General features: G+C 39.9%; 1 protein-coding gene and 1 pseudogene across 3 annotated transcripts in view; both read left to right on the forward strand.

Moving 5' to 3' along the window:
* The window catches only part of Dzank1 (double zinc ribbon and ankyrin repeat domains 1), a 56,115-nt gene that overhangs the window by 24,709 nt on the left and 17,259 nt on the right, over positions 1–14,147 (forward strand). For 2 of the 3 annotated variants that reach the window (XM_070006683.1, XM_070006685.1), the window contains 4 exons: positions 25–138; positions 657–749; positions 8,013–8,177; positions 10,503–10,704. In XM_070006683.1, coding sequence (XP_069862784.1) covers positions 25–138; positions 657–749; positions 8,013–8,177; positions 10,503–10,704 — 574 coding nt within the window. The remainder of the gene's footprint in view (positions 1–24; positions 139–656; positions 750–8,012; positions 8,178–10,502; positions 10,705–14,147) is intronic. The other variant, XM_070006684.1, reaches the window with a different exon arrangement.
* On the forward strand, positions 8,252–8,774 carry LOC138816768 (COMM domain-containing protein 1 pseudogene; annotated as a pseudogene).

Raw genomic sequence — 14,147 nt, forward strand, 5'->3', positions numbered from 1 at the left:
AAACCTGAACTTTTCCTTTTGCAGATGGGCTTGTGTGTAGAATGCGGGAGCATGGTACCCATGAACATCCCCATCTGTGTGGTGTGTGAGGCCCCTCTTGCCCCACAGCTGCGGCCACAGGCTAGTCTCCACCTGAAGGTAATAAAATCTGATTCTATAGAAATGTGAATACATTATATGAAAAATAACACTTGAAAAAGTCAGCAGGTAGAATGTGCTAGTAACTGATTGGCTAATATATGAATGAAATCTATCCAGATTTTTGGAAAGGTATATTGGCCCACGTATATAACTTGCCTATAGGACCTATAATATTAGGAAAGATATTTAGGCATAAATAGGAACAAATTACAATATAATTTTTTAGCTATGTATTTAAATTTCAATTCACATTGAGTTATAATCTTGTCTTTAAAATGACTTCATGAAATACAATTAGCCCCTCTTTTAAAACTGTGTTCTTATGATACCATAGTTCGTGTGAACTATGTTCATATGACACTATTTATGTGTGGTTATTCCAAAACTGAGTCAGCATTCAGGGCCTTGGTGTTACACTGAGGTCTGTAATTGGCTGATTGACTGGAAGACCACGTAGTAGTTTCTGTGTACTGTGTCTTGTTAGTTCTGTCATTATTTTGTTCCCTATTGACAAGGAGAAGGTGATTTGCCGTGCCTGTGGTACAGGGAATCCTGCTCACTTGAGATACTGTGTCACCTGTGAGGGGGCCCTGTCTTCATCACAAGAGGTAGGTTGACTGCATGAGGCAGACTTGGATTTAGTGGCTACTAAATATTCAGTGTTAATGTTAATAGAGAAGCATAATCTGCGGTGTAAAAGGAGGGGCAAAACAAAAATAAAAAGCAAATTGAAAACTCATAGAACTCATAAATATTATAGACCACGATAGACAATTTGCCCCATGAAAGTTAGAATGTGTTTGTGACTTTAACTAAGCATCACTATCCCACAATAATGTGAAATTTGGGAAATTATATAATCACTTAATCACAATAAAGAATTTGAAAAAAAAAGCAAATTGAAGCAATGTTTCAATAGGTGGAGATCAGTTATAGATTCATCAACACCAATTTATCCTGAGAGTCTTAGCTTCAAGAAGGTTTAGTAGAATCATTGATTCCTTACAGTTTGTTAAGACCTTTGCATGAGAAGCTGGCGGTAGTCAGTGGGGATGTTCAAGTGCAGACAGAGAGTATCCTTGGTCCATTTTGTCTTTCTACTATAAAACAATTAATGCTAAGCTTGTTGTTTACTTCTGGTACTTCCGTAGTGCCACACTGGTCTAAATGCCTGTCTATATGCTAGTATTGGACTGTTTTGATTATTATGGCCTGTTGGATATTTCAGTGTATGATGCTTCAGCTTTGTTCTTTTTTGCTGAAGATTGCTTTGGTTGTTCTTGTAGTTTCACATGAATTTCAGGATTGTTTTTCTATCTCTGAAAAATACCATTTGAATTTTGATAGGAGTTTGTGGATTGCTTTGGGTAATATAGACATTTTGCCAATATTAATTTTTCCAATCCATGAACAGTCTCTTCAAATAGTGTTAGGGAAAGTGAATATTCACATGCAGAAGAATGGAAGTAGACACTTATTTTATACCATATACAACCATCAGCTCAAAGTGGATTAAAGACTTAAACATAAGACTTGAAACTGAAAACTGAAAATAAAAAACTGAAAACTAAAATAAAACTGAAAACTAAAAATAAACTCCAGGATATTGGTTTGGGCAATGATTTTGTTTTTTTTATATGACCCCAAATAGAAACAACAAAACTGAAAATAGACAAGTAGGATTAATAAAACTAATAAGCTTCTTCACACAAAAGAATCAATCATCACAGTGACATTGTCCAAAAAAGTACTCATTATCTGACATATAACTGTAACCCCTCTGTATGCCACCTTTATAATAACAATAAAATAATAAAAAATTTTAAAAGAATCTGAGTGAAAAGATAGCATATAGAATGAGAGGAAATAGGGCTGGGAAGGTGGCTCAGTGGTAGAATGCTTGCCTCACATGCATGAGGCCCTGGGTTCAATTCCTCAGCACCACATAAACAGAAAAAGCCACAAGTGGCGCTGTGGCTCAATGGTAGAGCTCTAGCCTTGAACTGAAGAGCTGAGCTTAGGGATAGCACCTAGGCCCAGATTTCAGGCCCCCTGACGAGGAAAAAAAAAAAAAAAAAAAAAAAGAATGAGAGGAAATATTAGTAAATATCTAAAACATGTAACAAAGTAAATTAACTCAGTCATAAGGGGAAAAAAATGGGCAAAGATCTAGTAGGCCACTTCTCAAGAGAATAATGGCCAATAGGTACACTCATAAAACTAATTAGCAGGGAAATGTAAGCACAGTGAGGTCTTACCTTATTCTAGTCATAATGACTATTATAAAGACAAAAAATAACAAATGCTTTCTAGGATGTAGAGAAAGAGAAACTCATATTGTTGGTAGGAATATAAATTAGTACAAACATGAAAAACAGTATGGGCCGGGCACCAGTGGCTCACGCCTGTAATCCTAGCTACTCAGGAGGCTGAGATCTGAAGATCGTGGTTCAAAGCCAGCCCGGGCAGGAAAGTCCGTGAGACTCATATCTCCAATAAACCACTAGAAAACTGGAAGTGGCTCTGTAGCTCAAGTGGTAGAGCACTCGCCTTGAGCTGAAGAGTGCAGGGACAGCACCCAAGCCCAGAGTTCAAACCCCAGGATGGACCAAAAAAAGTATGGAAGAATTAAAATTAGATTACTATATGATCAGTAATCCCACTACAAGATATATATAAAAGGAATTGAAATCAGTATGATGAAGAGATAAGTACACTTGCACATTCATTGCAGCATTATTCACAGTAGCTAAGACATGGAATCCAACTTATATCTATCAGTAGATAAACTGATAAAGAAAATGTGATATGTATACAGAATTGAATGCTATTAAGCCTGTAAGAAGAAAATCTTTTGACAACAGATGAACCTGGAGCACATTATGTTGGTTGAAGTAAGTCTGGCACAAAGAGTCTTATATTGAATGATATAATTTAGATGCAGAGTGTAAAAACATCAAACCCATAGCAAGTAAAATGATTATCAGAGTCTGGGAGATAGTGTGGTTGGTCACATGTTGGTGAAAGGACTAATTTCAATCAGAAGGAATAACAAGAGATCTATTATACAGCATGATGACTATAGTTAATGACAATATATTGCACATCTGAAACTTGCTAGATCAAATTTAAGCATTCTTAATTTTAAAAAAACCAAGTATGTAAGTTAACACTTACATTTAATGACTTGATAGGAGAATTCCATAATGTATCAATGCATCAGCTCATGTGCCCAAATATATATATATATATATATATATATATACATATATATATATATATATATATATTAGACATTGTACTTGCCAATGAAAACTTAAAAGTTGGAAAATGATACCATGGGTGAAATACCTTGAACTGTGAATCTGGTCCAATTTTTGTATCATATATTTCATTAGACACTGAATTATAGTTGTGAGATTTCTGTACCAGGTAAGTTAATGTCTCTCCCCATCATCCTTTATGTTGTAGGTATGCATAACCTATTCCTATGTAACAGCTATAAACCCTCCCCATGAGAACATTTTAATTCCTGCTTTAAACAAGTGTATGAGAGGTGAGGGGAAAATTACAGCACTTAAGGACAGCTTCAGTACTTTTTGTTCCCAATGTCTTATGCACCATCTGAAGTGCATAAGATTCACCCCAGGTCTAGAAGTTCCCTCCTTTCCAGGCATATTTACTAGATTGACCTGCTTCCATCAATTCTCCAAAACTTCTTTATATTATAAGAAGATTTTATTACAGTCTTACTCCATCATTACCAGAAAGAAAATTTGTGATGTTTTCTAAAGGATTATTTCTGTTACATAACATTTGTTTTGAGAGCTGAGAATGAAAACATACTAATTAGCTAGTGAATTTACTCATCTATATTCCCAAATCAAATTTGATATAATGTTAGGTAATCTTTTGTTTATAGTGGTTTGTCTGTCTGGTAATGTGGTTTCAGACTTTACTTTCATTCTTCCATCATGAAATTATACCATACAACTTTCCAAGGCACCAGAGTGAATACTAGTGGGAGTAGGAAAACATAAAATAGAAGACAGTGGCACTTGGAATGATTTTGTTGATATATTTAAGTAAATTGCTAAGCAAAAGGCTTATTTTTTAAGTTAGATGTGGTGGCACATGCCTATAATCCTAGCTCTTGGGAGGTTGAGGCAGGCAGACTATGAGTTTGAAGACAGCCTGAGCTAGAAGAGCAAAACTCTGTTTCAGGCCTCCGCTACCCTCCCACCCCCTAACCCCCGTCCAATCTCTTTTCTCATCCCTTCCTCAGGCCTTCTGGAAATTTTTTTGTCTTTGCATTGTTGAGGCTTGAACCCAAATCTCACACATGGTGGACAAAAGTTCTTCCACAGAGCTACAACCCAGCCCTCTTCAGGCTTTCTGAACTTCTTATACAAACAGTAAAATCATTTGAACTGACTTTATTTTAATAACTGTCAATGATACAATTGTTTCTGGGTTTCATCTTTCAATGAACTATACCAAAATTGAACTTGTTTTAAAAGTTGTACTTGTATCTGAATTTATCAGAATTTAGATGTTAGCATGACAGTATTTACCACAGCACTATAGAAGTAAAAATGGATATTCGATCTGATAGTTTTATGTCTTTTCTTTGTTTAGCAGCATTAATATGATGGGGTAAGATAAATTTTCTTTCTTTAAACAATGTCATATTTTTAAAAATCCACTTGAACAGTAAGATACATTTCTAGGAAAGACGTGAAGGCTTTGTTTTTAGGGATGGAGCTTGGCAGAATTTCTATCAAAACTTTAACATGAGATAATTGAAATGCAAAGTGAGAAGCCAAAAGTTTGCAAAGATTTTCTCTTTTGAATTGCCCCAAATAGTCTCTTAATTACACAGAAGTAGTGTAAATGTCTCTTCCTCAGTCTCTAGGGGTTAGTAACTTCTGTCTAGAAAAGTTTGTTTTAGAATTGCAAGTCCCTGAAGCAAAACAGGATAGAGTAGGGCAAATTCAGTAACTAAAATGGGCACCTCTGAGAGAAAATTGTCCTTAGAATACGTTCTTTTTTTGCCAGTCTGGGGCTTGACCTCAGGGCCTGGGCATTATCCCTGAGGTTCTTTTGCTCAAGGCTAGCACTCTACCACTTGAGCCACAATGCCACTTCCACTTTTTTCTGTTTATGTGGTACTGAGGAATCAAAGTCAGGGCTTCATACTTGCTAGGCAAGCACTCTACCACTAAGCCACATTCTCAGCCCAGAACACATTCTTAATAAGACACAAGAATATACAGCAATACACACATTCAAATATCAATTGAGTCAGTCATTGACTCAGTCCTATCTTAATGACTGACACCTATGTGCCAAGGAACCTGGTATTATATTTGAGAAGAGAATGTGAAGTCACAATCCTTTTTTTTAGAAGAATCAAAATCTACTGGAGAGAAAGATGGGAAGGGAAAGAAGCTGACAAGTAGAACTTGATCCTATGCCAAGCATTCCTACGTGCTTGTGAGGATGCTTTCATATTAATGGATCTAAATTGAGTCCTGGAGAAAAGCAGGCTATCGAGTTGGATGGCTATTCAAATCCTGGGACCTCCCCTGTAAAATGGGCAGACTACCAGGCAGCTATCACTGCGTCACCATTTAGGAATTGAGACCTCTTGCCAGGCAACAGTGAGTAAGAAGCAGCAGCAAAGATTCCAGTCTTTCTTATATATTAACCCAGTAGAGTCCACCTTTTTCTCCAAAATAAAATAACTCTTTTCATGTGTCAAGAATAAAAAGTAGCTGGGCACTGGTGGCTCACACCTATAATCCTAGCTACTCAGGAGGCTAAGATCTGAGGATCGCGGTTCAAAGCCAGCCTGGGCAAGAAAGTCCATGAGACTTTCCAATAAACCACTAGAAAACTGGAAATGGCGCTGTAGCTCAAGTGGTAGAGCACTCACCTTGAGCTGAAGAGCTCAGGGACAGCGCCCAGGCCCAGAGTTCAAGCCCCACGACTGACAAAAAAAAAAAAAAGAATAGAAAGTAAACCCACATTTCCCTGTGGAAACCAGAACCCCAAAGGATAGAGATTAAACCTATCATGTCACCTTAGGTATCTAAGAGGTACTCATTAATATTGTCCTAGTAAATCCACAGTACATTTGCTGATATTATGGATATTGAGGACTATTGAAAACTGGTTCAAGGCATCAGTTTTATTGGCTTTCTGTGATCTCCATGAAGGCAAAGTTTTTGTTTTTGTTTTTTTGTCAGTCGTAGGGCTTGAACTCTGGGCCTGGGTGCTGTCCCTCAGCTCTTCAGCTCAAGGCTAGTGCTCTACCACTTGAGCCACAGTGCCACTTCCAGTTTTCTGGTGGTTAATTGGAGATAAGAGTCTCACAGACTTTCCTGCCCGGGCTGGCTTTGAACCATGACCCTCAGATCTCAGCCTTCTGAGTAGCTAGGATTACAGGCATAGGTGTTGTTTGAGTTGCTTTATAAATTAGCTAAATGCATCATAGTTTTAGTCCTTACATTGTTTCATGGATTTAATCCTTTTTTTGTTTGGGTGGGCCTAGAGAATCCAGATATTGATCCTGCCTATAAATGCCATCTGTCCCTTGTCAATGTACAGTGGAGATAAAGCCCTTCTCACACCTTCTTAGAAAGGGGAGATCATTTCCTGTTCTCAGTAAGGTTGCTGGCACCTCTGGGATGCATCCTTTCTGGCACCGGTGTGGTACTCTAGTGATACCTAAAAACCAAACCTCTAGCCAGGTGCCAGTGGGTCACACCTGTCATCCTAGCTACTCAGGAGGCTGAGATCTGAGGCTTGCAGTTTGAAGCCAGCCTGGGCAGCAAAAGTCCTTGAGACTCTTATCTCTAATAAAACACCAGAAAACTGTGGTGTTGTGGCTTAAGTGGTAGAGTGCTTGCCTTGAGCTGAAGAGCTCAAAGACAGCTCTCAGGCCCAGAATTCAAGCTCAACGACCAAACAAACAAAAGCTGGAAGTGGCACCGTGACTCAAGTGGTAGAGCAGTAGCTTTGAGCAAAAGAAACTCAGGGACAGCGTGTAGGCTCAGAGTTCAAGCCTCAGGACTGGCAAAAACAAACCAACCACAAAACAAAAACAAACAAAAAAACCTCTGTACTACTGCATCACCATCAGCCTAGGGGAGACACAGACTCTTCTTCCATAGCCCTGTAAAATTCTGTATCTAAGAATTTAAATAATTGGGAATGTCTCTCTGTGACATTTTGATTGCCATTCCTTCAATATTAGACCTATTTGCTTACTTACTGGCCGTTGGCATTTTTTTTTAATGATTACTTTGCTGACCTTTTAAGCAGAAGGCTCAGATTTATTGGTTAATAATTTGTCTGAGTTACTATTGCAGTGCAAATACTAAAAAGGCTTAGAGTGAAGCGTTATCTCCCTTCGCATCTCAGTCCCCACAGTTCCTCTCCCTATCTCAGTCACCCCCAGTTTCTGAGATGTTTTTCGCAGGTGTTCAGTGCCCTTATGCATGAACTGGTGCTTAGGATGAACCCTGTTCCAGTTCCTTCCGCCTAGCAACCTACCTCATTAGTAAAGCTTTCATTCTTCCCAGTCCCTTCATAACATTCCATTGTCTGTATGTTCATACTATGGTATATTTAGACTATCCCCTATTGCTGGACACTTAGGTTGTTTCCAGTTATTTCCTCTAAAACCACAGTATTACAAGAAATGTCATAGTATATACTCTATAAGAGCTTGTCCCTCCATCAGAAAAATTCTAACAGATGGGTTGCTGGGTCAGAAGTAGGAGCATGTTATTTTGTTGGCTATGAATTTAGGTGGGTAAATTAGAACTCTTAATAGTATTCTAAAACATTTTTCTGCCCTCTAGCTTAATCTTCCTGCTAGCCACTCTGTTTGCCCTAAATGTGGGGCCAGCAATCATCTGTCTGCCCGGTTCTGTGGCTCCTGTGGCATTTATGTGAAGTCTAGGATAAGACTCAGCTTGGACAACAGCCTGGCATTAGTTGCTGGAGAACCTGGCCCTTTTCCTGAGGTGAGCCCTGCACTGTGGTAAGAATTGGTTTCTGGGTTGGAGGGCGGGGCCTCCGCCAAGCATAGTGAGCGAGCTTAAAGAGCATCAAGCCGCTGAGTGGGCTTCTGAGCAGCCTGGCTCAGGACGCCCTCCACGGGCACCTGAACATCACTGAGGAGCTGCTGCAGAGCCAGTTCTACCCGGATGTGCCACCTGAGGAGTTCCACCCCTTTCTGGCCAAGGTGAAGGGGATTCTTAAGTCTATTGCATCTGCAGACAAGGATTTCAACCAGCTTGAGGCATTTTTTTACTGCTCAAACCAAAAAGCAGGGTGGGATCACATCTGACCAAGCTGTTGTCATCTCTAAGTTTTGGAAGAGCCACAAGATGAAAATCCAAGAGAACCTTAAGAACCAGAGCTGTTGGGACAATGGACTTAGAGGCCTGGGCTGGAAAGTTGATGGCAAGTCTCAGACGAGGCACTCAGCACAAATACATACCCCTGTTGCCATAATAAAGCTGGAATTTGGGAAAGGTGGACAGGAATATGAATTTCTTTGTTTGGAATTCAATGAGGTCAAGGTCAACCAAATCCTGAAGAAAGTCTCAGCACACTGATGCAGCCAGCCTAACTGAAGATAGTTGTAGGAAGGAGCTGGAATTGTGGAAATACAGTTGTTCATGATCACTTTTCACTGGCCTTTTAAAAATCTTGTTTGCACAATGGTATTAAATCCTTAAATTGAAAAAAGAAAGAATTGGTTTCTGGGAATAGGATATAATAAGAATCTATGCTCACTACTCTGCGGGCCCATCCAGGGAACAGAGCCAACAGACTTCTACCTTTCACATGGACTTTCAACCAGGTAAGTAATACAATCAATTTAGGTTTTAAACTCTTGGATGATTTCTTCAGAATAATCCAACACCTTAAAATAGGCTCCTGTCCAATGTAGCCTAAGGTATAGCAAGCATTGGCAAGGTAATGGACATAGTGCCACTAGGGAGAAATAAACTTCTAATATGTAGGTAAAATGGTCTTCTCTTGATTTTTTTTTCCTGTATCTTTCTGGGAACTTTATTCCCTACTCTGTTCTATTTAGACAATTTGCACTAAGTATGTCAGATTGTTTTTGCCATTGACAATATCTGAGCTGTGCCAGGTTCCGGTGGCTCGCACCTGTAATCCTCGCTACTCAGGAGGCTGAGATCTGAGGATCACAGTTCAAAGCCAGCCCGGGCAGCAAAGTCCATGAGACTTATCTCCAATAAACCACTAGAAAACTGGAAGTGGCACTGTGGCTCAAGGGGTAGAGCTTTCGCCTCGAGCTGAAGAGCTGAGGGACAGCGCCCAGGCCCAGAGTTCAAGCCCCATGATGGACAGAAAAAAAAAAATCTGAGCTGTGTGTGAGAGAAATCTCACGTGGTCATTTTCACCAGCATTTATAGTCAAACAACCAGTTTCCTGTTAGCTTTGTGAGTTTATCTAAGTCAGAGGTTTCTTCTTATCCCACTATTACAAGATATTGAAGAGTGGTAATTACTCAAGAAAGTGCAAGTATTCAGCACTTGGCACACAGTTGTAGAGTCCATGGCTTTCTTAACCAAGATGAGAATACTTGTGGGACTACCACCAGCCTTTATGTAAGGCTGTGTCAATGAGACAAAGGTGTTCTTTTCTCAAAACACTTGACTGCCACCTGTTGGAAATTGATTGTAATGTATGAAACTTCTTTGACATTTTCTTCTATAGCCAAATAAGTATACAGATATAATTGCTTACTGTGTAAATAATGCTCCTTAAATGAAATGACATTGTGCAGTATGTAGCTTACACAACCTTATATGTTGACTTTTTCGGTTTCTGTGTTTAGATGTGGAGAATGTATCAGAGATATGCCTTTACTAAATGGTCCTAGAGTTGCCTAGCAAAGGAGCATGCTAAGCTATAGGAAGGAGAAGAAGCATGTTAAGCTATGGGAATGAAGCTCATTGGGCTAACAGATACATTTCCCTGATTAAATTTTTTTCTCAGTCATAAGGCTTGAACTTGGGGCCTGGGTGCTTGCTGTCCCTGAGCTCTTCTGCTCAAGGTTAATGTGTCACCATTTTAAGCCACACCACCATTTCTGGTTTTCTGGTAGTTAATTGGATATAAGAGTCTCGTGGACTTTTCAATCCAGCCTGGCTTTGAACCACAATGCTCAGGTTTCAGCCTCCTGAGCAGCTATAATTACAGGTGTGAGCCACCAGTGCCCAGCTAAAATTGTTTTCAATGAGTAAGAGGGAACTGGAAGATTAATTCCTTCATATTCTATTTTAAAATGTTTTCTGCCTTGTTGATAGCCTCGACCTGCCTGGCAATCTCTAAATGTCCCCATATCTCATGATGGGACCAGGAAGAACACGGGCACACAAACTGCTGGCCTGTTCTACCCATCTGGCAAGCTGCTTGCACAGAAGGAACTGGAAATGGCATCTCACAAGCAGAGGCTGGAGAAGATGAATGACCACAAACCCATCATCACAGCCATCAGCCCAGGAAGAGGTGAGGGGACAGAAAACATCCTTTCTCTGGAAGAGCATCTCATCTTTTCTCTTGAAGTTCCTTGATTTTTTGAAGTAGTTTCCCTGTATGATTAGTAGTGATTTGGACTCAGTGCCCTGCTATTTAGTTCATCAATCAAATTAGAAGGTGTTATTCTGATTAATAATCCATGCATACATGGATTCCTTCAATTGTGTAAACACATTGTAAGTCTTCATCACTATTGTCATCTGACATTATTACTTTATTTTATTTTATTTTATTTTTTGGGTCCGGTCGTGGAGCCTGAACTCTGGGCCTGGGCGCTGTCCCTCAGCTCTTCAGCTCAAGGCTAGCACTCTACCACTTGAGCCACAGCGCCACTTCCGGCTTTTTTCTTTTTGCTTATGTGGTGCTGAGGAATTGAGCGCTCTACCACTGAACCACCTTCCCAGCCCCCTATTACTTTATTTTTAACTAAGCCTTTCACTCAGAAGTAGATGCTCTACAATTGACACACGTTTTACCATACCTAACTTGTTTGTTGAGATGGGGTATCCCTAAATTTTCTTTTTTTTCTTTCTTTCTTTCTTTTTTTTTTTTTTGGTCGTGGGGCTTGAACTCTGGGCTTGGGCACTGCCCCTCAGCAGTTCAGCTCAAGGCAAGCTCTCTACTGCCTGAGCCACAGAGCCACTTCCGGTTTTCTAGTGGTTTTATTGGAGATAAGAGTCTCACGGGCTTTCCTGCCCAGGCTGGCTTTGAACCATGATCCTCATATCTCAGCCTCCTGTGTAGCTAGGATTACAGGCATGAGCCACTGGCGCCCGGCATTATCCCTAAATTTTCTGTGTGCACTGATCTTGGGGCTTGAACTCAAGGACTAGGCATTATCCCTGAACTTTTTTTTGCTTAAGCACTCTACCACTTGAGCCACACAGCTCTACTTCTGGCATCTTTTTGGTAGTTAAGGGGATAAGAGTCACACATACGTTCCTTCCCAGGCTGGCTTCAAACCGTGATCCTCAGATCTCATCTTCCTGAGAACTAGGCTTACAGGCATGTGCCACCAGCACCCAGCTTGTGTCTAAATTTTTTTTTTTTTTTTTTGTCGGTCGTGGGGTTTGAACTCTGGGTCTGGGCGCTGTCCCTTAGCTCTTCAGCTCAAAGCGAGTGCTCTACCACTTGAGCTACAGCGCCACTTCTGGTTTTCTGGTGGTTTATTGGAGATAGGAGTCTCATGGTCTCTCCTGCCCGGGCTGGCTTTGAACCGCGATCCTCAGATCTCAGCCTCCTGAGTACTAGGATTACAGGTGTGAGCCACCAGCGCCTGGCTTGTGTCTAAATTTTTATGTGGGCTGTCCCTGAACCACATCCCTCCTGATCTTTGGCTCCTCAGTAACTGGGATTACAGAGGTGTGATACCTACATCCACCTATTATCACAGTTTTATTGGGGTAAAATTTAGATAACATAAAATTACCAATTTACTATTTTAAAATGTACAATTCGATATCCCAAATGTAAACCCCATGCTCGTCAGGTAGCTACTGTCTACATTCCCTCTCTGAGTGCCCAGCAACCACTAATGTACAGTCTGTCCATGGATTTGCTGATTCTAGCGATTTCATACTCTGTAGTTCTTGTGGCTGGCCTCTTAGGATCTTGTCATAGTCTATTTCAAATGGAAAAGTATAGAAGAACAGGATAAATTTCTAGATAATTTGACCTACCAAAATTGAACCAGGATGATAAAAAAAAAAAAGCCACTTCGATAGGTCCATAATGAGCAATGAAATTGGAGCATTAATTTAAAAATCTTCCAAAAAGAAAAGCAAAGGAACCAATGGATTCACCAATGAATTCATTCAGATATTTTGAACTCAACTATGAAGCCAGTTTTGTATTCATTCCAAAACTGGACAAGGACATAAACAACAATATTTTTGAATTATGGGTCAATCTCTTTGATGACCGTAAGTATAAACATTCTCAATTAGTATACTTCCAAGCAGGAATGTGGTTTAGTGGTAGAGTGCTTACCTAGCATGTAAGCCCTGGGTTCAATTCCTCAGAACTACATAAACAGAAAAAGTCAGAAGGAGGGGCTGGGAAGGTGGCTCAGTGGTAGAGTGCTTGCCTTGCATGCATGAGGCCCTGGGTTCGATTCCTCAGCACCACATAAGCAAAAAGAAAAAAGCCGGAAGTGGCGCTGTGGCTCAAGTGGTAGAGCGCAAGCCTTGAGCTGAAGAGCTGAGGGACAGCGCCCAGGCTCAGAGATCAGAGTTCAAGCCCCACGACCAAAACAACAACAACAAAAAACAAATAAGTAGGGGGGTGGGGGCAAGGATGGGATGGGAAGGGGAAACAAAGGAGGAGGCTACAATGCTTGATAAGAAATGTACTCATTATCTTGCCCATGTAATTGTAACCCCTCTGTACAGTATTTTCACAATAATATATATATATATATATATATATATAAAAGACAAGTGAAGAAAACAATCCCATTCACAATACACACATACATACATACACGTGCATTCATATGTGTATTAATAAACAAAATACCTAGGTATAACCTTAACCGGAGGTGGAAAACTTTTACAATGAAAACCATTAAAAACTTGGAGAAGACACTAAAGAAGACATCATAAAGATAGACTTTCCATGCTTACAGATTGGTAGAATTAATATAATGAAAATTGTCCTACTACCAGAAGCTATCTATGGACTCTGTTTAATATCAGTCAAGATCCCAATGTCATTCTTCACAAAAATATAAAAATAAAAAAATCCAAGTGGGAGCATAAAAGACCCCGAACTAAAATAGCAAGGCTGGAGGCATTGCAATACAGTGCTTCAAATTATACTACAGAGACTACCTAGAAATCAAATTGTACAGCTACAACTAATTTTTTTAATGAACCACAAAATCATACATTGGAGAAAAGACAGCCTCTTCAAAAATGGTACTGGAAAACAATAGATCATCTACATATAGGAAACTGAAATGAGATCCCTATCATCTTGCATAGAATCAACTGTAAATCAAATATTTAAATAAAAGATATGAAACTCTAGGGGAAACTCTGGAAGATATAGGCCCAGGTCATTATGTTCTGAATAAGACTCAGTTGCCCAGCAAATAAGAGCAAGAATTGACTAACAGGACTATATCAAATCAAAAAGGTTTTGCACATCAAAAGAAACAACTGTTAGATGCCAGTGAAGGCTGAGATCTGAGGATCGCAGTTCAAAGCCAGCCTGGGCAGAAAAGTCCCTGTGAGATGCTTGTCTCCAATTAACCACTCAAAAACTAGAAGTGGATCTGTGACTCCAAGTGGTGGAGTGCCTAAGTTCAAGCCCCACAACCAACAGAAAGAAAGAGAGAGAGAGAGAGAGAGAGAGAGAGAGAGAGAGAGAGAGAGAGAGAGAGAGAGAGAGGAGAGAGAGGAGAGAGAGGA

The sequence above is a fragment of the Dipodomys merriami genome, unplaced genomic scaffold, assembly GCF_024711535.1.
Source record: "Dipodomys merriami isolate MVZ:Mamm:240054 unplaced genomic scaffold, mDipMer1.0.p SCAF_7, whole genome shotgun sequence".
Classification (NCBI taxonomy): Eukaryota; Metazoa; Chordata; class Mammalia; order Rodentia; family Heteromyidae; genus Dipodomys; species Dipodomys merriami.